Consider the following 25,340-nt stretch of genomic DNA (forward strand, 5'->3'; position numbering starts at 1 on the left):
CCCACCTCCTGAAGTCTGACCAATCAGAAGCACCGCCATTTTGACCTTGCACCAATGGAAAGACTTGGGACTCCCTCTGGGTTGGACTCAACGATTAAGGCGGGGAAGATGGGAGGAGAAAGGGGCGTGGATTCTTCGTCCCGCCCCTTCTTAAGGAGGCGGGCAGGGAGTACTGCCTCGGCTGCGGGCGAGACCTGCGGAAAGACGTGAGAATTGACCAATCAGAGCTCATCATGGTAGCCCAGTTAGCCAGTAGGACGCTGTGAAGGGGAAATGGGGCGGGGCGAGCGGGGTTGAGAGGACGGTAGGCGGCGGATGGGAGAGCTGGCGCAGCTACCCTGGTGGCGGTGGCTGAAGTGGCGGCGGCTGCGGCGGCTGCAACAGCTTCGGGCTCGGGGTTTTGGCGGCGGCGCCGGCGGGCTGGGCTGCGTGGTGCGGACCCCGGCGCGCGGTCCGGGTTGCTGGGGCGGCGCGTGTAAGAATCCGAGGGATGCGAGGACTTGGCCAGAGGGAGAGGGCAGGGATCAGGGTCAGAGGGCGCGGAGTAAGGGGTTGCGGCGCGACACTCTGGTGTGGGAGGTGGACTGAATGGGCCCAGAGAGGGCGCGGGGAAGTCTCCGCCGCGCTTCTCTCCGTCCAGCCCGGGCCGGGGCTTTGCACCCTCTCTCCTTGCCCCCGACTTCTTGGGGCGACCCTCACGTGGGCACCCAGCCAGGGGCTGGGAGCACGCGGAGCTGGAGCCAGCGCTCCTGCCTCCTTCTTGCTCCCTCCCTCGCTCTTCTCCCTGGCGCCCTCAGGTGACCCCGCAGGAGTCTCGTGCCCGGGTCAGGCTGCCCGAGCGGACAGCGGCATGGCAGCTGGCCCTCTTCCCCTAGGCCCTTTCCCCAGGGCTGGCCATTTGGGTCCTCTGTAGAGGCAGAAGCAAAGCCCGCGGAGGGAACACTGGACCAGGACTCAGGAGTCCCGGGTTCTAGCCCCGCTCCTGCACTGTGTGACCTTGGGCAAGTCTCTTCCCCTCTCTGGACCTCATTTTTGTCTCGCTGGACAAATGACGTGTTTGAATTCAAATCAGGGTACTGGTTCTAGTCGTAGGTGTATATAGGGTCATGGTTAAGCAGGAAGGTTCCCTGATTCAAACTACCTGGGTTGAAACTTATAAGAGGCAAGTTAACCACTCCAAGATTCAATTTCCTCATTCGTAAAGTGGGGATATTAGCTAAGATAGGATTTTTCAACAGCAGCTCAATTGACATTTTGAGCCACATAATCCCCCGACTCCACCCACCAGCAATCCCCTCACTCCCAAGTTGTGACAAAGATGTCTCGAGACATTCCTGATGTCCCCGTGGGGGCAAAAATCACCCCAGTTGAAAGCCAATGGGCAAAGACAATACAGGCAGGCAAGCAGTCATGTATTAAACAGTTAAACAACCGTGTCCAAGCGTTTGAATGCGAGGACTTTAATCTGTGGTGGCAGATATCATGAAAATTATGCATGAACCGCCCCCCCCCGCCTCTTTTTTTTTTTTTTTTTTTTTTTTAGCCCATCATTAATGTTAGTATATTTTATGTGTGGCGCGCGACAGTTCTTCCAGCGTGGCCCGGGGAAGCCAAAATGTTGGACAGCCGTGAGTTAAAACAGAAACCACTAGCCATTATGATAATGGTAACATTAAGAAACCTCTTCTCTTTGAGTTAATAAATTCTCCTGCCTTCAAAGTAAATATGGGAGATAATTGTCAAAGCTGAGTAATGGATACAAGGAAGTCCACATATATATTCTCTGCACTTTTGAGTACGTTTGAAAATGTCTGTGGTAAAAAGTTAAACCAAAACGACAATACAACCATAATTCTTAAGACTGCCAAATAGTAGTGTCTCATCTGGGATTTCCTCTTCTGCCTCTCCACTGCTGAGATTTAAAAGCAAAATAAACCCCCAGATCTGGAGGAAACTTAAAAAAAAAAATCTCACAGGAAGTGTGCTGGGCAGAGAGCTACGGGCTTAGCGGCAAGCAGAACGGTGTTTACTTTCCCTGCCTTGTTTCAAAAAGTTGTACCGTTCCCTGTGGATGCACGCGGATTTGCTCAGAGTTGTTCCAGTGATTCGAGGAAGAAGTCAGTCGCTCAGTTGCCATTGACTAGGTCAGTTAGGAGGCAAAATGGGTTGATCCCAGAGCCCACTGCTTGAGGAAGGAACTTGCTGCTGTTTGCAAGTTCAAAGGTCTGCAGTCAGATCTGCTGAGTGTTTTTTTTTTGTTTTTTTTTGGTCCGTCTCAGCGGAAACAGGAATGTGCATAAATAGGAGCTGTAACAGGCTAGCTTGGAGTGTTTTACTTATTTAGTTATTTTTAAATTTTTAGTTTATTTATTTTTTGAGATGAATTCTCGCTCTGTCGCCCAGGCTGGAGTGTAGTGGCATGATCTCAGCTCACTGCAACCTCTGCCTCCTGGGTTCAAGTGATTCTCCTGTCTCAGGCTCCCCAGTAGCTGGAATTACAGGCATGAACCACCCCAACTGGCTATTTTTTATATTTTTAGTAGAGACCAGGTTTTACCATGTTGGCCAGGCTGGTCTCGAATTCCTGACCTCAAGTGATCCACCTGCCTCGGCCTCTCAAGGTGCTGGGATTACAGGCATGAGCCACTGCACCGAGCTGCTCTGAGTGTTTTAAATTGAGAGTTAAGTGTGAGCATTTTTACTGTATTAAAAAATACTCATCAGTTAAAAAAAAATACTCTTTTCCCCTTCCTGGGACACCTAAATCTAAGAGAACAACTCCTATTTAAAAATGATATAAAAATGACACATTTTAGAAGTATGTTTCTAACTGTTCCTGAGAGGCTTCGTGGTAAAGCTGAAGTGAAAGATGTGTTTTAAATCTGTATATATGGGCAAGTACATATTGGTGATTGGAGCTAGATGCTGCCTAAATGCATGACCCAGACTTCGAGGAATTATAGTGTAATGGCTAGGAATACAGGTTTGGAGTCACACCATAGTTGAAAGCTTGGCTTTTTTTTAGCTGTGGGTCCTTGGGCAGGATACGTAATCTCTCTGTGCCTGAAGAACCCACCACCCCCATCCTGTAATGGGGGGATAATAGGCCTGCCTATCTCATGGGGCTATAAAAAATTTTCAGTTAACTTTTACTTATGAAGTGCTAGTAGGGTCCCTCATACATAGTAAGCACTCATTAAGTATTAACTATTATTATTATTATTATTATTATTATTATTATTTTGAGACGGAGTCTCGCTCTGTCGCCGACGCTGGAGTGCTGTGGCGATCTGGGCTCACTGCAAGCTCCGCCTCCCGGGTTAACGCCATTCTCCTGCCTCAGCTGGGACTAGAGCTGAGTCCTGTAGCTGGGACTACAGACGCCCGCCACTATGCCCGGCTAATTTTTTGTATTTTTAGTAGAGACGGGGTTTCATCGTGTTAGCCAGGATGGTCTGGATCTCCTGACCTCGTGATCCGCCCGCCTCGGCCTCCGAAAGTGCTGGGATTACAGGCGCGAGCCACCGTGCCCGGGCGAGTATTAACTATTATTTTAATGGTTGTATTTTTTGTCATTTTATTTTATTTTATTTTATTAGTTATTTATCTGAGATGGAGTCTGACTCTGTCGCCCAGGCTGCAGTACAGTGGCACCATCTCAGCTCACTGCAACCCCTGCCTCCCGGGTTCAAGTGATTCTCCTGCCTCAGCCTACAGAATAGCTGGGATTATAGGTGCATACCACCACACCCAGCTAATTTTTGTATCTTTAGTAGAGGCAGGGTTTCTCCATTTTGGCCAGGCTGGTCTTGAACTCCTGACCTCAAGTGATCCACCTGTCTCTGCCTCCCAAAGTGCTGGGATTACAGACGTAAGCCACCGCACCCGGCCTTTTATTTTATTTTATTTTATTTTTTAGAGACGGGGTCTTATTCTGTTGCCCAGGCTAGACTGCAGTGGTGTGATCATAGCTCACTATAACCTCCAACTCCTGGGCTCAAGTGTTTCCGCCACCTCAGCCTCCCAAGTAGCTAGGCCTAAAGGTGTATGTCATCATGCTCAGCTAATTTAAATTTTTTATTTTGTAGAGATGGAGTCTTGCTACCTTGCCCAGGCTGGTCTTGAACTGTTAGGCTCAAGCAGTTCTCCCACCTTGACCTCCCAAAGTGCTGGGATTACAAGTGGGAGCTACTGTGCCCAGCCTATTTTTTTCTTTAAAATCTTTACAAAACTTGCGAGTAAATGTAAAGAGAAGTGGAGGTAGAACATATTAGCCTTAATCTCACTCTCCAGACAGAATTACCCTTAACTTTTCAGTATTTGTTCTTGCAGGGTTCCCTCCTCCATATTTTAAGGCTATTATACTGTAATAGTTCTTTTATTCTATTTTTTAAAATTTATTTTATTTATTTATTTATTTTTTTGAGACAGAGTCTCACCCTGTCTCCCAGGCTGGACTACAGTGGCTTGATCTCGGCTCACTGCAACCTCTGCCTTCTGGGTTCAAGTAATTCTCCTGCCTCAGCTTTCTGAGTAGCTGGGATTACAGGCACGCGCCACCCCGCCCAGCTAATTTTCGTATTTTTAGTAGAGATGGATTTTCACCATGTTGACCAGGCTGGTCTCGAACTCCTAACCTCAAATGATCCACCCGCCTTGGCCTCCCAAAGTGCTGGGATTACAGGTGTCAGCCACTGCACCCAGCCTAATTCTTTTACTTTTTAAGAGACAGGGTCTCGCTCTGTTGCCCAAGCCAGAGTGCAATGGTGCAGTTGTAGCTCACTGTAGCCTTGAACTCCTGGGTTCAAGTGAGCCTCCTGAGTAGCTGGGACTACAGGTGCATGCCATCTGCCCAGCTAATTTTATTTATTTATTTATTTATTTTTGTATTTTAAATATTTATTTTATTTTTTTCTGTGCGTATGCTTACCCAACTGGCTTTTTTTTTTTTTTTTTTAATTTTTTTATAGAGACAGGGTCTTGCTGTATTGCCCAGGCTGGTCTCAAATTCCTGGCCTTAATTGATCTTCCCACCACAGCCTTCCAAAATGCTGGGGTTACAGATGTGAGCCACCCCACCGGCCAATTTTTTTTAATTGAGATATAATTTACCATTTTATTATTATTTTTTAAATTAAGATATAATTTACCATTTTATTTAATTGAGATATAATTTACCATTTTATTATTTGTTTTGAGACAGGGTCTCTGTCACTTAAGCTGGAGTACAGTGGCACAATCTCTGCTCACTGCAGCCTCCACCTCCCGAGTTTAAGCAATTCTCATGCCTCAGTTTTCCCGAGTACCTGGGATTACAGGCACCCACCACCAACCCCAGCTAATTTTCTGTATTTTTAGTAGAGACAGGGTTTTGCTGTGTTGGCCAGGCTAGTCTTGAACTCCTGGCTCAAGTGATCCACCCACCTTGGCCTCCCAAAGTGCTGGGATTATAGGTGTGAGCCACTTCGCCTGACCCTAATTTACCATTTTAAAGAGTATACTTGAGTGGTTTTTATTCACGAGGTTGTGCAACCATCACCACTATCTAATTTCAGAATAGATTAATGACTCATGGCTGTATTTTAATAATTATCTTTTGTTTTTTTAATTCCCAAACCCTAGAAGATGCCTCTAATGGAGGAATTTCTGAGCAGCACCCCTGGCCCAGTGGCTTTGAAAGGGAGCTCAAACCAGAGACGATTTCAAGCCCTGGACATCATATCCTGAGGGCCACAGGAGAAGAGAACATGGCTGTGAGTTTGGATGACGACGTGCCACTCATCCTGACCTTGGACGAGGGTGGCAGTGCCCCACTGGCTCCCTCCAACGGCTTGGGCCAGGAAGAGCTACCTAGTAAAAGTAAGATGGTGGGGTGGGCTGCGGGGAGCCCAGCTTTTCTATTTCAGAGGCTGGGAGGTGATAAGCGCTTTGTGGTCTGATAGTTGGGGTGTGTAACTTGTTGCCTGGCCCCACGTTTGAGCCCCAAGTTCTGATACAGAAACTACTCCTGGGAGACTGTGGGTTTCTCCTTCCACACCCTCAGCTTGGCAGTGTTTCTGGGGGCCTAGCCGCCCTTCTTCATGCTCTCATTCCCTTCTCCACCTTTCTGCCTTGCACCTGAGGTACCTTGGCCTGCCTGTGGATGCTTGGCGGGGACCTCAGGCCAACCTGCTTTGGCTGCCTTCCCTGCCCCATTCCTTGTTAAAAAAAGAAACAGATTTCAACACCAGCCTCCGTCTGTCCCCATCGGAAACCGTTGGCAGGAAAGCAGCACTGCCCGTGTCTCTTTGCTCCATCTCAGTCCCCCCTTGCCCAGGACAGCGGGGAAGAGGGCGAGTGTTTTGTCATGATCCATTGATTTGAGGGCTTGGGGTTTTGCTTTGTCTTCCTCTGAACCAAAGCCTAGCACAAAGTGAACCCAAGTGCGGCAAGGAGCTTTAAATTTTTTAAATTTTAAATGTGTTTCTGGCAGAATGAGAGGCCTTGAAAACCTTTCTGGTTCTCATCCCGAAGCCATTTGTTTCAGTTGCTCAGGCCTTGGGCTCAGGAGAGGCTTAAAATAACTCGCCTTTTCTGGAGGGTCCTAAGACGATGGGAAACAGTGCTTTAGAGTCTGCTTAGCAAATGGATGTTCCACCATCTGCCAGTGCTCCCCAGCCAGGCAGAGATGTTTGGGGCCAAGGAGAGACGAGCCAGGCTCTCCTGTCTCCTTTGTCCAGGGAGAATTCGTTGAGTTGCAGGGAGTTCGGTGGCCTCCCCTGGGAACTGATGAAGGAGAGCAGTGTTTCCAGTGTTGTGAGTGTGGTGGGGAGCCCTGGCTGCCTAGAAACAGGCTTCTCTTTGCTTCACTGTGTTCACCCTCATCTAGGGTGGCAGAGCTGGGCTGCCCGGGAGGATTCGAACATAAACCTGATTCTTCCCCAAGTGCCACTCAGGGATGAGAAAGCAGTGGTTCCGATTTCAGACTGTCTGTTTGCTTTCTGAAATCCCTTTGCAAGGCTAGGCAGTATTATCTCTATTTTATAGAGGAGGAAACTATGGGTCAGAAAGGTCAAGTAACTTGTCTGAAGTCATACAGCCAGGAAATGGTTGAGCAGAGATTTGAACCCAGCATCATCTGACTCCAGAATTCCTTCCCCTTCTCCTCTTCCTTCCTTTATTTCTTCAGCTGCTCCTCCCTCTCCTTTTTTCTTCACCACCCTTAATAAATGTGAGCGCAGGCCAGGTGTGGTGGCTCCCACCTTTAATCCCAGCACTTTGGGAGGCCAAGGCAGGAAGATCACTTGAGCCCAGTGATTTTGAGTTCAAGAGCAACCTGGGCAACATAGCGAGACCTCGGCTGTGCAAAAAAATTAAAAACTTAGCCGGGTATGGTGGTGTATGCCTGTAGTCCCAGCTAATCAGGAGGCTGAGGTGGGAGAATCGCTTGAACCCAGGAATTCAAGGTTGCAGTGGGCTATGACTGCACCACTGCATTCCAGCCTGGGCAACAGAGCAAGACCCTGTCTCAAAAAAATAAAAGGTGAATACAGGCCTTTAGCATTTATATTATCTCCTCATATAACCCCAATATAGGGTTGTTATTATTATCTGTATTTTGCAAAGGAAGAGACAGGCTCAGAGAGGTTAAGTAACTTGTCCAAGGTCACACAGCTAGCAAGCAGTAAAGCCTGTCTGATCTTTCCTCCCACACCACAGTGGAAGGTGCTTTGGGGAAAGGGATGAAAGTGGTTGTGGCTCAGTTTCAGCTTTAGAGAGGAATGCTTCCTAGTGAGGGAGAGTGGTTGGCCTACTAAGGGTGTGACTTGTGTCTGGAAATAGCCAGGCTCAAGATTCTAAATGGGAGTCCTGGCTGTCATCGTGAGTGTCACTTTTAAGTCCCTCCAACGTGCCTGTTGTGATGGTGGGGTGTCCAGCTTTCCTGTGGGATGAAAGTGGCAAGAGAGCAACCCAGTCCTGTGTCAAGATCAGGTTTTGAACATCGATGAATAGGAAATAGGCCAGAGACACAATAAGACTCCCCTTGGCTAGACCACTAGCGAGGCTGCTTTTATCTTGGCAAAGTTAGTGGCTTACTTTGGTTTGTTTCTCAGGAATAAAGAAATGTATAACCAACTGCTGGGGTCCAGGGACATTGTGTTTCCTGCACAGCACATTAGCATCTTAGTTTCCTCTCTCAACTTCTTACTGGGTTGTTTTTTAAAACCTCAATGACTCGGTATAATTCACCAAGCCTGACTGGGAAGAAGAGTAGGACCTGTGCAAGTAAACAAGAGATTTCAGAGGAAGCCTGCTCTGCCTTAGCATAGTAGGCCTTTGCTATTTTGTGCTTGGATGTTGGCCTTGACCTTCTACCCCAGTGTCCCCCTGTCCCTGCTGTCTGAGGTCCTTCAGTCCTTTTTTTTGAGACAGAATCTCGCTCTGCTACCCAGGCTGGAGTGCAGTGGCACAATCTCGGCTCACTACAACCTCCGCCTCCCGGGTTCAAGCAATTCTCCTGCCTCAGCCTCCCAAGTAGCTGGGATTACAGGCGTCAGCCACCACGCCTGGCTAATTTTTTTTGTATTTTTAGTGGAGATGGGGGTTTTACCATGGTGGCCAGGCTGGTCTTGAACTCCTGGCCTCAAGTGATCTGCCTGCCTTGGCCTCCCAAAGTGCTAGGATTATAGGCGTGAACCGCTGCATCCGGCCCTGAGGAGTCCATCTAAAACACAAGCCCACCCTGGTGGTTTCCCTGTTTTAAAGCTTCCTGGGACTTTCCCATCCCTCTGGGGGTGTTGGGGAGGGCAAGCTCTTCAGCTGGCAGATGAAGCCTTGCTGTTCTAGTGCCTTCTTGCTTGACCGGTCCCATTTCCTGCCTCAGTCCACAGCATCATTCTGCATTTAGTTTGGTGAATCCCCTGTGCATTCTTAAACCTCTCCACCTTGCTGGCAAGTCGGTCTAGAATCCCTTTCTCAGCCTCTTGTTTGCTCGTGGCCTCCAGTTCTGTCTGGAAAATCCTGCTGATAACACTGTCTCTTTGATGCCTTCACTGAACTTCCCCTTCCTGACAGAGCTAATTACTCACTACCCTTTTCTGCTTCGGTATCTTGATTAGGCTTCCATTATTACAAGTAGATTATGGTAGAGTAATTACACATTTAACCATCTGATCACCAACTAGGCCCTGAAATCCATTCATCTTTTTTTTTTTTTTTTTGAGATGGAGTCTCACTCTGTCGCCCAGGCTGGAGTGCAGTGGCACCATCTCAGCTGACTGTAACCTCCACCTCCCAGGTTCAAGTGATCCTCCCACCTCAGTAGCTGGGATTACAGGCACGCATCACCATGCCCAGCTAATTTTTGTATTTTCAGTAGAGACAGGGTTTCACCATGTTGGCCAGGCTGGTCTCAAATTCCTGACCTCGAGTGATCTGCCCGCCTCGGCCTCCCAAAGCGCTGGGATTACAGGCATGAGCCACCATACCTGGACCATTTATCTTTGTATCACATAGATGCCCACAATATGCAGGTACTCAACAAATCGTGGTCAGAATCAATGTACTTGGATTTCTGGGGCCTCGCAGCTCATGGGAATGGCAGTCAGTGTGAGGACCCAAGTTAGAGGTGGGCAGCCTCCTTCCTGCCGCCTCTTCTCACCATTGCTTTGAGTCCCATTGCTCTCAGCACAGCTGAGTGTCCTGGTGGCTGCCATCATTGACCTTTGTCTTTGGTTGCTGTAAACCTTTGAAGTACTAAGGAGTTGGCAGAATGCAGATGCAGGCCATCCTCGGAGTTGGCAGTGACCGAACGACGCAAGCTTTCTAAGGCTGAGTCACCATCAAGCCTGGCATTTGTTTTGGCCCAGCAGCTGCTGAGACCTTCTCGGCACTGTACCTCCATGCTTCATGTCTGCTTGGGCACCCCTAACAAAACACCATGAACTGGTGGCTTAAATGACAGAAATCTAATTTCTCATGGGTCTGGAGGCTGGAAGTCCAAGACCAAGGTGTCAGCAGGTTTGGTTTCTTGTGAGGCCTCTTTCCTTGGCTTGCAAATGGTTGCCTTCTTGCTGTGTCCCCACGTGATTGTCCCTGAGTCTGTGTGTCCTCTTCTGATAAGGATACCAGTCCTATTGAATTAGGGCTCATCCGTATGACCTTGTTTTACCTTAATCACCTTTAAAGACCCTTTCTCCAAACACAGTCACATTCTGAACTACTGGGGGTTAGGACTTCAGCCTATGAATTTGAGGGGGACACAGTTCAGGCCATCACACTCCTACCCCTTCTTCAGAGGCAGGGGCCGAGGAATCTGGTTGTGCTGCCTGTGACCTTTAATCCTATGTGAGGGCCTTATCCCTGTAGGAAATTGGAGGGTTTGGGTTTTTCTCCTTATATGGGCAATTGTGGATTTAATCCAAGACTCAGACATCTTTGGGCTCTAAGCGTGGCTGCTGCAGTGCTAATGAATGACTCACAGGCAGCACGGTGTCAGGTTGATAAAGGAGGCAGGTATGAGCAGAGGTATTTAAAGCCTGGAAACTAGGAATAACCTTGAAAACAGTCAGTGGGGCCACTGTTAGAGCGGTTTAGAGACAGACCACAGTCCACACCGTGTGGCAGGCGGTGGTCTCACCCACTATATTCAGGGAATCAGGACGAGTCTGAACATAGTGGGCAGTCCAAGGAATTTCCCAGGGTACCTCTGGTCAGACTCAGCTCTGCCTCCTCCCTGCCTTTAAAGCCAGCCACTGCCTAAGATGGGCTGGACCATGTGCCTTTTCTGAGTGAGGGAAGGATTGGGCTCGGTGGGGCTGGCTGAGGTCTGAGCAGGATGCTCGGTCTCTGCTTTGGTGCCGGGTTGTTTATGGTTTTCAGGTGACAGGTCCTGCAGCTAAGGTCCGAGGTCACAGCGCAGAAAGCCTACCCTCTCCCTCCTTCACGTCAATGCCTGGCACACCATCAGGAGTTCACTAAGACCCAGTGCAACCTCAGCAATGTGGAGGATCCCTGCCCCCTGGCAGGGGCCCCCATGTTGCACCCTGGTCCCCTTTTCAGGGTCTTCATGCAGCCAGGGCGAGTTGGCACCAGGCTCAATCAAGGTGGGCCAGAGCTGTTGGCCTCAGGGCCGCTGTAACCAGGAGGAGCTGGGAGAGATCCTCACCGGCTGGCACCAGAGGATAATCCACCCCGAGGCATGCACTCCATCACTGATATCTGTACTGTAGCTCTGCCTCTGACCAGATGGCCCCAGCATACTTGCCAAAGAGTGAAGAAGCCCAAGGGGCTTGCACAGCTTTTGTCACTTGTGATACCATTGTGGGTGGAGTGGTTGAGCTGAGTATAGTGCTTAGCCACTCCAAGCCTCAGCCTGCTCATCTGTAGAATGTGACCATGATGGCATCCACCAGTAGAGTCGTTGCGGGGGATTGAGTGAGATCATTGTGATCACATGGTCAGTGCTCAGCTGGTCATAGGCGTTATCATGCCAGAGACTGGGCTTTCTTGGAATATCCTCCATGAGCATAGGTCCTGAACCCAGGCCATGATTCAGATCCTTCTTGCTTCACTCCTGGCACAGCAGGTGGCCCCTGCCGAGCTGGGACGCCTCCATGTAGCAGCTGGAGACCAAGCAGCAATTTGATTTTCACAGGCTCCCACCGAGCTTGGGCATTTGGCTCCGCTGGAGTCATTCCCCTGGCTTTTACAGGGCCTCGCCAAGGCAGAGCGCTGGGTGTCACCAGACCAGCAGTGGCACCAATTAAAATGAGTAAGCATCCAGCATGCTGGGCAGGAACCTTGCAGCCGAGCCTTGGAGCTTTCACTTCCTCAGCCCTCCGCTTCTTCATTGGAGGGATCCTGTCTGTTGCCTTAGGCCCCCTGCCATGAGATGCCGTCTCTTCCCGTCCCCCTTTCCCCGCACACAAGACGCTGCCGCTCTAAATGGCAGTCATGGCAGCTGGGTGCAGGCTGGAGCACCTGCCACGCTCCTCCCCGCTCGCCTTGGGGAGGGCTGAGTTCACGTTTGCTCTGAGAGCGCTTCATGAGCCAGAACCGTGAACTTCTCAGCTTCCCCATCGGGGAGGGAATATGGGAGGGCTTGGATGGCTCACAGCAGCGTGCCGCTGGGGGCATCTGGTTGCAATGCCCTCTGCGGGGAGGTTTCAAATGACAGCAAGGTAGCCCAGGAACAAACCTGGAGTGACATCAGTCTTGAAACAGCCCCCATGCTGCCTTCCTGCTCCAGGAGCCCCGGGCAGGTCTCCAGTCTTGCCCTTGGCTGGAGTGAATCCTCTGGTTCAGGCATTCTCTGACTGTCACCCTTCTCCCCACAGGCAAGTATGCCTGGGGAGGGTATGTGCCTGGGTCAGAGTATGTGCAGTCATAATCATGGCCTATGGGTGTTGAGCCCTTGCTGTGTGTCAGGCGGTATCCAAAGCACTTTTTTTTTTTTTTTTTTTTTGAGATGGAGTCTCGCTCTGTCACCCAGGCTGTAGTGCAGTGGCGCAAATCTCGGTTCACTGCAAGCTCCACTTTCTGGGTTCACGCCATTCTCCTGCCTCAGCCTCCTGAGTAGCTGGGACTATAGGTGCCCGCCACCACACCTGGCTAATTTTTTGTATTTGTTTTGGTAGAGACGGAGTTTCACCGTGTTAGCCAGGATGGTCTCGATTTCCTGACCTCGTGATCTGCCTGCCTCGACTTCCCAAAGTGCTGGGATTACAGACGAGCCACTGCGCCCAGCCCCAAAGCACTTTTGTGCTGCTGTCTATCATTTGGTCCTCCCTCACAGCAGATTTGGGAGGCCGTTACTTTCAATATCATCGTAGAGAAGAGGAAACGGAGGCTCTCAGAGGTTGAAACTTACCCAAGGTCACGAAGCCACTTTGACTTCCTTTGAACCCATGTCTACTGACTCCAGAACTAGTCTCTTACCTAATATGCCCCCCGTGAGGTAGAGCTCTGTGGAAGAGGTCGCATTTTAGGCTGAATCTCTTTCTTTCCCAAAAGGAAGTTGGTTTCTATCTTTATCCCTTTTTTAAATTAAACTTTTATTTCCTCTAAGGCAATTATTTTAAATGGAGTTCCATACCTGGAGCTCCCTTTCATATTGTACAAATAGCACAACTGATGGTGTTTCATTGTGAAGCTGTGTTGGATCATCCCAGAGAAGCCCCGAGACGGGGGAAGTGAATACCACACCACAGAGGACAGCCACGCTCTCACCATCTGTGGAAACTAGGCTTTTCCCCAATGCACGCCTTTCCCCGATTCTTCCTCTGCATAGAGACGTTTGGCTGCTTTTTCCATCATGGTGGTTAGAACAAGAAAATTTGGGCGGAAAATGGGAGTTCTCAGGAGTCAAGATTTGGGCCTGGGAGAGGAAGGATGAGGAGGAGGAGTTTGGAGTGGGGCATGAAGGTAAACTTCCAAGGCCAGGTGGGCTTGCTGAGGGCAGTGACCCCTTGAGGTTGTTGACTCCCAGTGGCAGGTGACCCCATATCCGGACCTGCCTGGTAGAAGTCCCTGGACTGAGCCAGATATCCAAATTGGAGCCACTGGTGCTTGTGTTGCCTTTTGTACCGGATACCCCTTACGCCTTGTTTACTTTTTGTTGGAGATATTTATCTCCTTGTAAAAAGTGCAGTTCTTTCCCTACCCCAGTCACGAGGCTGTGACTCAGAGGAGGTATAAGGTCGTAGCATAAAATCTGAGGGCTGGGCCACCACGTGGCCTGCCGGGCCATGGGCATGCTGGGGACAGTGTGTACTCTCTGAAGGGATACTGTGACTTACTCTGGCTAATCGCTGTCGTATAGGATCACAGGCTGATTGCTAGCACATTTGCCAGTTTTTCAAAAGAAATTAGAACCTATATTTTTAATCAAAAGTCTTTTGATTCGTAAATAGTGGCAACCAATTCATATATGTCTTCAAAGTAGCCAGCTGAGTGAAATCTGGTCAGTAGGCTGCCCCTGCTCTCTCTGACATAGAACATACCGATTCACCCTCTGTTTTCTGTTCAGAGAAGACTACTTCAAATTAAGGAAAAGAGTACAAAACCAACCAACAAACTCTCCATGGCCCCTGAGGTTATCTTCCTCTTCCAGTGGCTTCCAGTGGGAATCAGAACAGGTCAGGCAGTCTCCTCTTTGCCACTAAATGCTTTACCCAAAGAAAGACCAGATTTCATTTGACTTTGGAATCAAAGCTGGGGCTGGAGGGTGGAGGTGTCAAGCCAGGCCAGGCAAAGGGAGATTTGAAGCCAGGGCAGGTGGGCGCGTCTCCCAGGAAACCCTGCATCATTCTTTCCTGGTGATTCTTTCCTTCTTTGTTACAGTTCACATGCGTCTAGGGAGTGCTCATTCTATATTCTTCCTTCTTATCTTCATCCTACGCCATTTTGGACCCCTACCTTTTTTTAAAAGTGATTTGATTCGGGCTGTGACCTTTTTTTTTTTTTTTTTTTTGAGACAGAGTCTCTCTCTGTCACCCAGGCTGGAGTGCAGCAGTGCAATCTTGGCTCACTGCAAGCTCCATCTCCCGGGTTCACGCCATTCTCCTGCTTCAGCCTCCCGAGTAGCTGGGACTACAGGCGCCGCCCGTGGTAAAAAATTACCATGCCCTGCTATTTTTTTTGTATTTTTAGTAGAGATGGGGTTTTACTGTGTTAGCCAGGATGGTCTCGATCTCCTGACTTTGTGATCCACCCGCCTCGGCCTCCCAAAGTGCTGGGATTACAGGTGTGAGCCACCGCACCCAGCCGGCTATCACCTTTTTTGGTGGTTGTTAGGTTTGACTTTGAGATGTGTAATAAAGTTTCACGTGAGCATTAAAAGTTTTTTTAAAAAGTAATGGTTTAAAAAAAAAAGAAAAAAACAGTGGTTTAATAGCTAATCTTCTTTTTTCTCTAAATTGTCACTTCCTTGTCAACTGAAAAACTAAGTCGAGTTATTAAAATGGCTGCACATTTAGGACTTAGAACAGCTGCCCTGAAAGTTAGAAGAAGTGCATCAAATGTAGTTACAGCTTGGTCTGGTTGGCAGTGAGATGAGTATAGAACATGCTGCTTTTGTGGTGTATAACTCTAGAAGGGTTTAGGGGAGGTGGGCATGGCTTCCCAAGAAGGTGGAAGATGGGGGCAGGAGGAGATGGCGTGGGTCTGCTTGGTGAGGGGTTGGGGTAGCATCCAGATTGGCTTTAGAGATTGGATTAAGCTTGAGTGTGCTGAGGGTCTAAGGAGATAAACAGGAAGTGAAAGACTCTCCCAGAAGAAAGGAACAGGGGAGGAAAGGTGTACATGTGCTGGAGTGGGTGGCACCTGAGTCAGAGGGTTGGGGAGAAAGGTTGGATCCAAATCTTGAGGGTCTTCTTGCCTGCACTCCTAGAGCCATACTGAAGAGGAGCTGGACCTTCATCCTGGGGTGGAGGAAAAGCCCCAGGGCACTTTAAGCAGGGGAATGACCATTGTTTTTCAAGAGAGTGTCTGAAAATTCATTCATACTGCCCTGCCAAGAGCAGTTGGCAATGATGGCAAGACCAGGCAGTGTGGAGGTGGCCCAGGGACACGGGGTACCCGTTGTGTTTTTGCCTGAACAGTGTTTTAAGAGGCAGCGTAACCAAATAGTTGCTATGCAGATACAGCTTGACATCTGAGTCTGCATGCCCAAGCCCCCATGTTTGTTACCTGCCTGGTGCCTGTAGGCATTTGAGTTTGTAGCCCCTGGTTGACTTCTGACGGTACAGCCCTTTGGCTGGAGACCACGCAGCTCAGCCAGGGGAGTAGCAGAAGATCAACTATGGACAGGTGTGACTTAGGAAGAGGTGGGAGTTTGGGGTGCTGGGGAGAGGGACTGAACATCCCAGGGAGGGGAAATGGCATAGGCTGAAGTAAGGAGGGGGTTGCAGTGAGTCAAGATTGCCACTGCACTCCAGCCTGCCTGGTGACAGAGCAAGACCTTGTCTCACCAAAAAAAAAAAAAAAAAAAGAAGTAGGAACTCTTCTGAGACTCTCACCCTGGACAGGGCCAGAGATTAGCATGCTGGGGGCAGATTAGATTTGGGGTGTTTTTACACGAACTCTGGGGTCAGACCCACTGAGTTTGAATCCAGTCCTGCCTTCTCCTGCTGGGACTTTGGGCAGATGATGTAACCTCTCTAAGCTTCGATTTCCTCATCTGTAAAATGACACTAATATTAGTGTTACCTTTTAAGACTGCTCTAAGGTTTATACAAGATAGCATGCCTCACACAACTAGCACAGTGCCTGGCTTATACCAGAATAAGCATTGGGTGGATGTCAGCCATTATAATTAGGGTCAGGGGTCAGAGCAGGCATATCCGTTTTATGGAGTGCCTAAAATGCCGATGGCAGAAGTTTGGACCTGGTTGAGTTGGGCATGGGAGCTGCTAAATGTGTTTGGGCCAGAAAGTACCTGATGACAGAGCATCATCCTACTGACATCTTGCCCCCTCAGGATGCTGTCTCTAGCCGCTTTGCTACACCCTGAGCTTAGCAACCCTGGGGTGGGTCAGCCCTGAATAGGGGTTACTTTTCCCCCTGGAGATTGAGAGGTGGATGGAGAGGAAACTGCCAGGCTGTTCTGCAGTAGTAGGAGCCAGATTTGGCATTTTTCTCTCTGTGTCTGTCTCCCTGACCAGTCACTGAACTTCCCCAGGTCCTGGAAGCTCAGCTCAGTTCCTACTTCTTTTTTTGTTTTTTCTTGAGTCAGAGTCTTGCTTTGTCGCCCAGGCTGCAGTGCAGTGGCACAGTCTCGGCTCACGGCAACCTCCGCCTTCCGGGTTGAAGCAATTCTAGTGCCCCAACCTCCCCAGTAGCTGGGATTACAGGTGTGCACCACTACACCCTGTTAATTTTTTTGTATTTTTTAGTAGAGACAGGGTTTCACCACATTGGCCAGGCTGGTCTCAAACTCCTGACCTCAAGTGATCTGCCCGCCTCGGCCTCCCAAGGTGCTGGGATTATAGGTGTGAGCCACCATGCCTGGCCAGTCCTTACTTCTTAAAATGCACTCAGGAAGCATCTGGACGGCTCACCTGGCCTGGCGCCCGGCCCAGGAGGGTGCTCTTTGATGAGAAACATCCCAGCAGTATTGGGCACGGAGGAAGCAACTAGTGAAAGAAAAGCAGGGCCGATGGGAGGAAGATGTTTGACTGTGCCCAGCCCTGTCACACGTCTCCCACTTTGCCCTTCCTAATCCCACCACACCCAGCTCTTAGGATCAGAAAGTACATTGAAGTTCCAGGGCCACTCTCCTGAATAAAAAAGGTGTGGCTGTTTCCGGCAGATAAGTTCCTGCTTTGTTCCAGTGCACTGACACATTCTCCTGAACAACCCATCTCAGGTTGATCAGGAAGTTCTTAGTCTGTTCAGACAGGCAGCCTACCTCTTATTTTATCATCCTCCTTCACGATAAAGCCCGGTGTTCTGCCTTTCCCACTTAGTGGAGAAACCTATCCTCATAGCCACACTTCTGGTATTGAGGAATTGGCATCTTGGAATACAGCTTGGGTATTTGGATGACAAATTATTAAAAATATTCTGATCTCTTTGCCCACATATTTTAGCTGTAGAAGCAAGCAGAGAGCATCATATTACTCCAGCAGCAGTGCCACTTTTTTTCCCTTAAAAAACATGATTTAGGGGTTCGGGGAACCTCCTAGTTTTGGTGGCTTCCTACTTCAGTGGCATTTGGAAGACTTGCAGATATCTAGACTTGCAGATATGTCCTGTGAGTGCCACGTGGGTGTGGCCCCTGCCTGGCGGCAATCTAGTAGCTGTATATTAGAGTGTCCTTTTTTGCTACCTTAAATGACCAAGTCTTCCCCAGAGCCATTCGTGCTATCTCTTGCTATCCACCTGCCTCAGCCTCCCAAAGTGCTGAGATTACAGGCGAGCGCCACCACGCCTGGCCCTTCCTGTTTTCTTTAGCTGAAGGCCTTTAGAGCCTTCCCTAACCCTTGAGAATAGTGGTTGTATTTCCACAGCCTCTCCTTCTCCATGTATGCTATTTACACCTCATTCTCTGCTCTTCACCGCACAGAGACCCACTCGCTCCCCAACACTGGGATGTAGTTGATTTGATGATTGAATCAGAGTTTGCTTTGTGCCATGATAGATTGTGAGAAAATGGAGTTTTGATGAATTAGGTAATTTAAAATATGAGTGGGAGCCAGGCGAGTGGTTCACCCTGTAATCCTAGCACTTTGGGAGACCAAGGCAAGAGGATCTCTTGAGGCCAGGAATCTGAGACCAGCTTGGACAACATAGTGAGACCCCATCTCTACAAAGAAGTTAAAAAAATTAGCCAGGTGTGGTGGTGCACACCTGTAGTCTCAGCTACTTGAGAGGCTGAGGCATGAGGATTGCTTGAGCCCAGGAGTCTGAGGCTGCAGTGAGCCATGATCACACTACTGCACCCCAGCCTGGGCAACAGAGTAAGACTCTATCTCTAGAAATACATATATACATATATATTTCAAAATAAAATATAGATGGGAGGGCTAGGTTTGGCAAATAATCCTTTCATAGTGTGAATCATAGCCAGTCTGTTTATCCAGCATCAAGCAGGGTTTTGGGAATCCTGGTCCCCCCAGTTATCGCTTACCTGGTTTATGAGTTTCTTTCTTGTGTCTCGCTGATGCCTGTTTGAGATGACTAGGCAGGGCAGGGCAGGAAGGTAGAGGCCTAACCTGGTGTAATGCCTGGGTGTTAATGGCTGTTGTTTTAGGTGCTGATGTTTTACACAGCTGTGCCTCTTTCTGGTAATACAAGTTTTGCAAAGGCAGGGACCATGTCTCTTCTACACATACTCTGGGCACAATAATAGACATAATAGAAGTTGCGTATCTGGGAGTGAGTCACTGGTTTCCAAAAACATCCAGGGTCCCAGGTGACTGTCACAGCTAAACCAGCCCCTGGAGCCATTGTGGGGTGACAAGGAGATTCATTCACATGTGATCAGATCAGAAGTAGCCCAGCAGGGCATGGCATTGCCGCCCCTAGGAACAGCCTACTTTTTGGATGTTGAGGTCTCTGCTTCCAGCTTTGAACTCCCCAGGAGCCCACACATGTCCTGTAATAGCCATATTAGCCCCGGGTGCTCAATCCCCACCTTCCTTCCATCTGAGCTTCCCTGTCGCCTCCCTACCATTTGTAGACTGCCCGTCTCTCTTTTTTATCTCTCTTTTTGTTAGATTGGGATTTTATTATTTTTTTCTTAATTCTTTCAGCACTTGCTGAAAACCAGCTTGGGCAGAGCAACCTGTGCTCAGTGCTGGCTAATGGCTTGGAGCTGCTCCAAGCTGCCGGCTGCGCTGCCTTTCACTTGTGGGTGGTCGTCGACAAGCGTGATGTCTTCTCTCTGTGACTCTCAAGGGGCCTGTCTTCTTGCGGGCTCGGCTGTTCACACTTGGCTGGCCTGCCTGGTTGTTTGGAATTGCAGTTTTTACTGCACAGCCTGGAGCCAGTCTGGTAGCTTCAACAGGGCACAGATTTTATGAGTGCTAAAGTCCACTCAGCCTCCAGCCTAGTTGGCCCATTTGATTTTGTTGCATGTTGTTTTTCTCTATTTCCTCTTGGAGACCAGACACTGTCCAGAGTGTATGGAGACACGGAAGTCTGGGAATGGAAGTGGCTCGGGAGATTCTTAGACTGTGATGAATGTGTGTCTGCTGAGGAGTGATGGTACCTGCTGGTGTCTACAACAGTTCAACATTTTCTGAGTGTCACTCAGTCAACTGCAAAGGATGGGGTTGAATTTCTGGCATCATCTCTTGATAGCTGAACATCCTTGAATGAGGAGCTAAGCTTGTTTTTTCCTAAGTTGCAATTTCTTCATCTGTCAAATCAGTATATGAATGTCTATAGTCAGAGTCTCAGCCCATGAGACTATTGAAAGACTTTCTGCACTGAGGTTGTGAACCTTTCCTCTGTTCTCACGTTCTTGTGGTTCCTCTTAAGGGATGTGAGTTGGTAGTTTGCATATTCTTAAGTATTGTAGCAGTTGAGGGATGGTAGTTAACTTCCTTGACTACCATTCCTGTTGTGTTGCAAGGAGAATTAATTAAAAATCAAGCAGCTCTATCTCCTGCTCATTCTTTTTTTTTTTTTTTTTTTTTTTGGAGACAGAATCTCACTCTCGCCCAGGCTGGAGTGCAGAGGCACAATTTTGGCTCACTGCAACCTCGGCTTCCCAGGTTCAAGCAATTCTGCTGCCTCAGCCTCCCGAGTAGCTGGGATTACAGGCATCTGCCATCATGCCCGGCTAATTTTTGTAGAGATGGGGTTTCACCATGTTGGCCAGGCTGGTCTTGAACTTCTGACCTCAGGTGATCCGCCCACCTCAGCCTCCCAAAGTGCTGGGATTACAGGTGTGAGCCACTGCCCCGGCCACTCCTGCTCATTCTTTAGGGTGGCTTCTTGATTTCCATTGTATTTTCCTTTATTCACAATGCTTCTTTGGGGCTGTCTTCCCCACCGACAGAAAGGTAAACTGAAGCAAAAGGAAGGGAAGGCTAAAAGCAGTGCCTGGCCACTGACTGCATAGGAATTTGGGGCCCTGGAGAAGTGGCAGGCCTAGGCCATCAAGCTCTCTGTGGGATGTAGCCATCCCCCAGCTGTCACTTCCCCAAGATGCCCGTGCCTCACGGTTGCCTCACCCCTTGTTGCTCTTCTTCTGAACAAAGCTGCCTGCAGCAGCAGCAGATCCAGGTGCTGGGGCGTGGCCAGTGTTCATGGAAGCTGGGGCCAGCCAGCCTGCAGGTGTTCCTGGTTAAGGGCTAGAGCGGACCTTTGATCTGTGCTGAGTGGATGCCATCAGCTGACACATCAGTGACCTTCATGCAGCTTGAGTCTCAAGCCAGACTTGTTCTTCTGAGCACTGGCTTTCTGCTGACCTCTTGCAGGGGAACCAGAGAGCACCAGTGCACAGTGAAAAATGCCTTTAATCTCCATTTACTCTTCTCCGGCTCCCTTCCCTGTCCCTGGGTGTTTCACAATTAGCATTTCAGATGCTTCCAAGTGAATATGGAACAGATGTTCGCACAGGTGCTGTACTCTTCACTGGGTAAACAGTGGCGTTTGCATGCCTCTGCGCGCGTGTGTGTGTGTGTGTGTGTGTGTGTGTGTGTGACAGCAGGAAGCGTAGGGCCTTTGCAAGTGTTTTTTAAAGCATCTGAAACACTTTACACATGACGGGTACTCAATAAATACTTAGTGAGTAAGTGAGCAGTGGCAGGGAAGGCCCTTTGTTTCATAATAAACCCAGTGGCATGGGAGCAGCAAGTACAATTCCAAGTTGGGTCTTGAAATTCATGGACTAAAGAAGTCATGTCCTGCCTCACCAAGAAATTACCCATGGACATCTGGCAAACCATGGGGCATGCTGTAAGGACGAGACATAGTTCTCCATCTCAGGAAGGAGGATTAAACAATAAAAATGACCGTGGCGGCCCCTGGCAATTGAATCTGCCTCACGAACACTAGCTGGCCGTGGCTCCGCTGGGAAAAGGAACTTGCGGTTTTGCCTGTGCAGAATGTTTGCAGATGGGTTAGGGAGTTAGCCAGGACTGACCTCCTTGGTTGTGTCTTTCCAAGTAGCACACCTGGTCAGGTTGCTCCACACTGTTAGTCCCCAGTGGCTCAAGTCCAGGCCCTCAGCATGGCTTTCCACCTGGCCTACACCCCCAGCCTTGTAGAAATAGTGGAGGGAAAGGCAAGGGCTTGGCTGCTCATCGTTTCCTCCCTCTGTGACCTTGGGCAAGTCACTCAGCTTCTCTGGGCCTTAGTTTCCCCCTCTGTAAACTGGGGATAATAATCAAGTCTTGTTTGTAGGGCCTTTGTACGCTTAGAATAATTAATTAACATAAAGCCCTTACTGTGTCTGGTGTGTGGTAAGTACTGAGTGCGAGCCGCAGCTGTTACCATTGTCCACTGCATCATCCTGGTCACTGGTCTCTGGCATTTTAAGCTTCAGAATTACGGAACCCTCTGCAGTTTCCCAGACGTGCCCTGCTGTTCAAGTCTCTGTGCTGTCTGACCATCCTTGTTTCTGGAATGTGCCACTCACCCCATCCTTTTCCACCCTGTGAATACCTCCTCATCCCTCAGCCTTGAAATGCCAGCCCTGGCATGCCCTGAGTTCCTCCCTGCCACTGGCCACCAGCCCCCATGGAGGGCCCTTGTCATCCCAGCCTGTTTTAGATCTCAGTGCACCAGAGTCACGATCCTTCGTCACTCACTGATAGAGAGTTCCATGAGGGTGAGGGCCATGGTTTCACCTTTTCTAATCCAGCACCTAGCACAATGCCTGGTAAACAGTAAGTGCTGAATAAATGTCTCCTCAAATTAAACCACATGTGTTTGTATATAGGCGGTCAGCCTTTTAAAACTACATCTGGCTGGGCGCAGTGCCTCACACCTGTAATCCCAGCATTTTGGGAGGCTGAGGTGGGTGGATCACTTGATATCAGGAGTTCAAGACCAGTCTGGCCAACATGGTGAAACCCCATCTCTACTAAAAATACAAAAATTAGCTGGGCATGATGGTAGGCACCTGTAGTCCCAGCTACTCGGGAGACTGAGGCACAAGAATCACTTGAACCTGGGAGATGGAGGTTGCAGTGAGCTGAGATCGTGCCATTGCACTCTAGCCTGGGCGACAGAGCAGGACTGTGTCTCAAAAAAAAAAAAAAACTACTACATCCTCCCTTTTTCTCCGCAAAATTACCATGTGATTTATTAAGACTAGAGGCCGGGCACAGACTCATGCCTGTAACCCCACTCCATGGGAAAGAGTGGCTCATCCCTATAATCCCAGCACTTTGGGAGGCCGAGGTGGGCGGATCACATGACATCAGGATTTCAAGACCAGCCTGGCCAATTTTGTGAAACCATGTCTCTACTAAAAATACAAAAAATTAGCTGGGTGTGGTGGCAGGCGCCTGTAATCCCAGCTACTCGGGAGGCTGAGGCAGGAGAATCACTTGAGTTTGAGAGGCGGAGGTTGCAGTGAGCCGAGATTGTGCCACTGCACTCCAGCCTGAGCAACAAGAGTAAGACTCCATCTGAAAAAAAAAAAAAAAAAAAAAAAAAAGATTAGAAAGGTGTTCTCGAGGCAATGTTTGCAACCTTAGGATGTCTGCTGTGGACAGTTAGGAAGTGGGCATCTCAGGCTGCAGTCACTGCCCCCAGTGGTTTTGATGTGCTCATTTCCCAGCCCCTCTCCCTGCCTACATTCTTCCCTGTCCCCCACCTCCCAAGAGCCTGTTTCTGATCTGCACCCCTCCTGCCTTTCCACGTCTTTCGCACTCCGTTTATAGAATTGCTCTCTGCTTCCTTGCCCCATCCCCTGCCAGTTCCAGGCTCCCTGGGCCTGACCTCATGGATGACAGCGATTCCCTCTGGACTTGGCCACCTAGGTCCCTGTCAGGTGGCTGGAAACAGAGACTTTCACACCAGAGTCCCTCCCTCTAGAACAGGGCTTGACCCATGGTACTGCCCCGTTGAGCCTTTCTTTTTTCCTTTTCTCCTTTGACTTAAGCCTTTGGCAGGACAGATTTTGGGCTGGAGGCCAGCAATTCAACTGGGAGGGCTCCATGCCAGTTCTTGCCTTTCTGGAGGTCAGTGTATTTGCCCAGGACTCTGCTTGGGTTTGGAGCTTTTACTAACGTGTCGATAATGCGGGTCCACCTTCTACACCGTCTTGCAACCAATTATCAGAGAGAGAAGGCCTGAGCAGGGGGATGTGCATTTTGCTTTCTTTCGGCATAGCATCTCATGCTAGATTTTTATCTGGGGGCCTTTGAAGAGCCAGCCGGCACAGAAGCACGGTGGCGACGCTGTGCCTGGAAAACTCATCAGTGTCACTCTGGTTTATTTTCCTCTTCTCTTTGAGCTCTTTCCCATGGAGTGGGGCTCTCAGTGACAACTGGCAAGCGGCGGGGTGGTTGCTCGTTGTCATTCTGGTAGGCACTGGTTTCCGGAGGGCTCCGAGTGCTTTGTGGGTATTCGCGTTTGTTTCTGCAATGCCTAGAGCACGGTTGGCACCGGTCCCAGTTTCTGGATGAAGAAACTGAGGCTCTGGGGATTAAGATCATGAACTGGGGGGAGGGGAGGCGGCATAGCTGGAGTGAACTTGGGTGTCCAGGGTTCCGTTTTGTCTCGTAGACGGTGTGTGAGGGTGTGTGTATGTGTGCATTCGAGAATGCGTGAGGTTGTGTGTGTTTAAGAAAATGAGAATGAGGCAGGGCACGGTGGCTCATGCCCGTATTCCCAGCACTCTGGGAGGCTGAGCTGGGTGGATGAATTGAGCCCAGGAGTTCAAGACCAGGCTGGGGAACATGGTGATGAAACCCTGTCTTTACAAAAAAATACAAAAAATTAGCTGGGCATGGTGATGCATGCCTGTAGTCCCAGCTACTTGGGAGGCTGAGGTGGGAGGATTGCTTGAACCCAGGAGGTAAAGGCTACAGTGAGCCATGATTGCACCACTGCACTCCAACCAGGGCAACAGAGTGAGACCCTGTCTCCAAAAAAAGAAAGAAAATGAGACTGAAAAGGAGAGAGGTTAGAAACGGGGTAGGCCCCTCAGTATCACCCTTCCCGAGAACAGTCATTCTCTGCTTTTTCTGATCAGAGCTTCCTCCCAGGAGGGGCCCTTTATCCAAAGCAATCTCTGGCCCAGGCACCAAAGAAAGGCCCCAGTGGTTTACGCAGCCCAGGCTGCCCCCTGCACTTGCTGGGTGGGAGGTGGGTCGTGGAAGCCTTCCCCTCCTGCCCACTCTTTCCTGCTCCTCCCCAGTGCATCTTTATGGCCGGCATATGGAAACTGTTTCTATTTATCCGGCACCACCAGGAAGCTGCTGCATGCTGTGCTCCAGCAAATGGAAACCTTGGATTCCCCCGCAGGGTCATTTCCAATGTGGCGTGCAAATCAGCCAGCTGTTTCATGGGTGCGTCTGGGCCCTGTGACATCAGCATGGGGGAGTGTTACCATGTATGCAAACAGGTCATTCTGGTTTGTCCGCCTGTCCTGTGCACCGGGATGTCTCTGCTGCTTTGAGTCAGGGTTTGGGTTGTTGTTTTGTATTCTCCTGCCTGTCAGTTCAGCTGTTTCTTTCCACTCCTTCCCCTCCTCTGAGTGGTTTTATGTTCTCTCCTCCGGGCTGATTGCCAGGATTCAGGGAGGGAAGTTAAGGGGCTGGTGCCACATAAATCTTTAGTGGCCAAAGTCTGCGGGCCTGAAAGGCTGTGCCTGTCCTCTTGGTCTGGTTTTCCCAAGAGAGCTGTCTGCCCAGGGCACCAGAAGGGCAGGACAAAATGTTTCCCTTCGTGGA

The 25,340-nt window shown here is 49.5% G+C and overlaps 1 protein-coding gene and 1 long non-coding RNA gene across 23 annotated transcripts in view; one reads left to right on the forward strand and one right to left on the reverse strand.

Moving 5' to 3' along the window:
* Positions 1-321: 321 nt before the first annotated feature.
* The window catches only part of TPCN1 (two pore segment channel 1), a 75,430-nt gene continuing 50,411 nt past the window's right edge, over positions 322-25,340 (forward strand). For 15 of the 22 annotated variants that reach the window (XR_013401476.1, XR_013401477.1, XR_001448220.3 and 12 more), the window contains exons 1-2: positions 322-475; positions 5,623-5,859. Coding sequence is in view for 11 of the 22 variants with exons in the window: in XM_077955251.1 (XP_077811377.1) it covers positions 5,748-5,859 (112 nt within the window). In the remaining 11 variants the exon portion in view is untranslated. Of the gene's footprint in view, positions 476-3,420; positions 3,535-4,075; positions 4,182-5,622; positions 5,860-23,612; positions 23,970-25,340 lie in introns of those variants that run through there. The other 7 variants (XR_013401470.1, XR_013401469.1, XM_077955247.1 and 4 more) reach the window with 5 other exon arrangements.
* On the reverse strand, positions 19,451-24,384 carry LOC144333111 (uncharacterized). The gene is made up of 2 exons (XR_013401483.1): positions 23,039-24,384; positions 19,451-20,142 (listed from the first exon to the last, which is right to left on the reverse strand). It is a non-coding gene; the product is annotated as an uncharacterized LOC144333111 (long non-coding RNA).

The sequence above is a fragment of the Macaca mulatta genome, chromosome 11, assembly GCF_049350105.2.
Source record: "Macaca mulatta isolate MMU2019108-1 chromosome 11, T2T-MMU8v2.0, whole genome shotgun sequence".
NCBI classification, from domain to species: Eukaryota; Metazoa; Chordata; class Mammalia; order Primates; family Cercopithecidae; genus Macaca; species Macaca mulatta.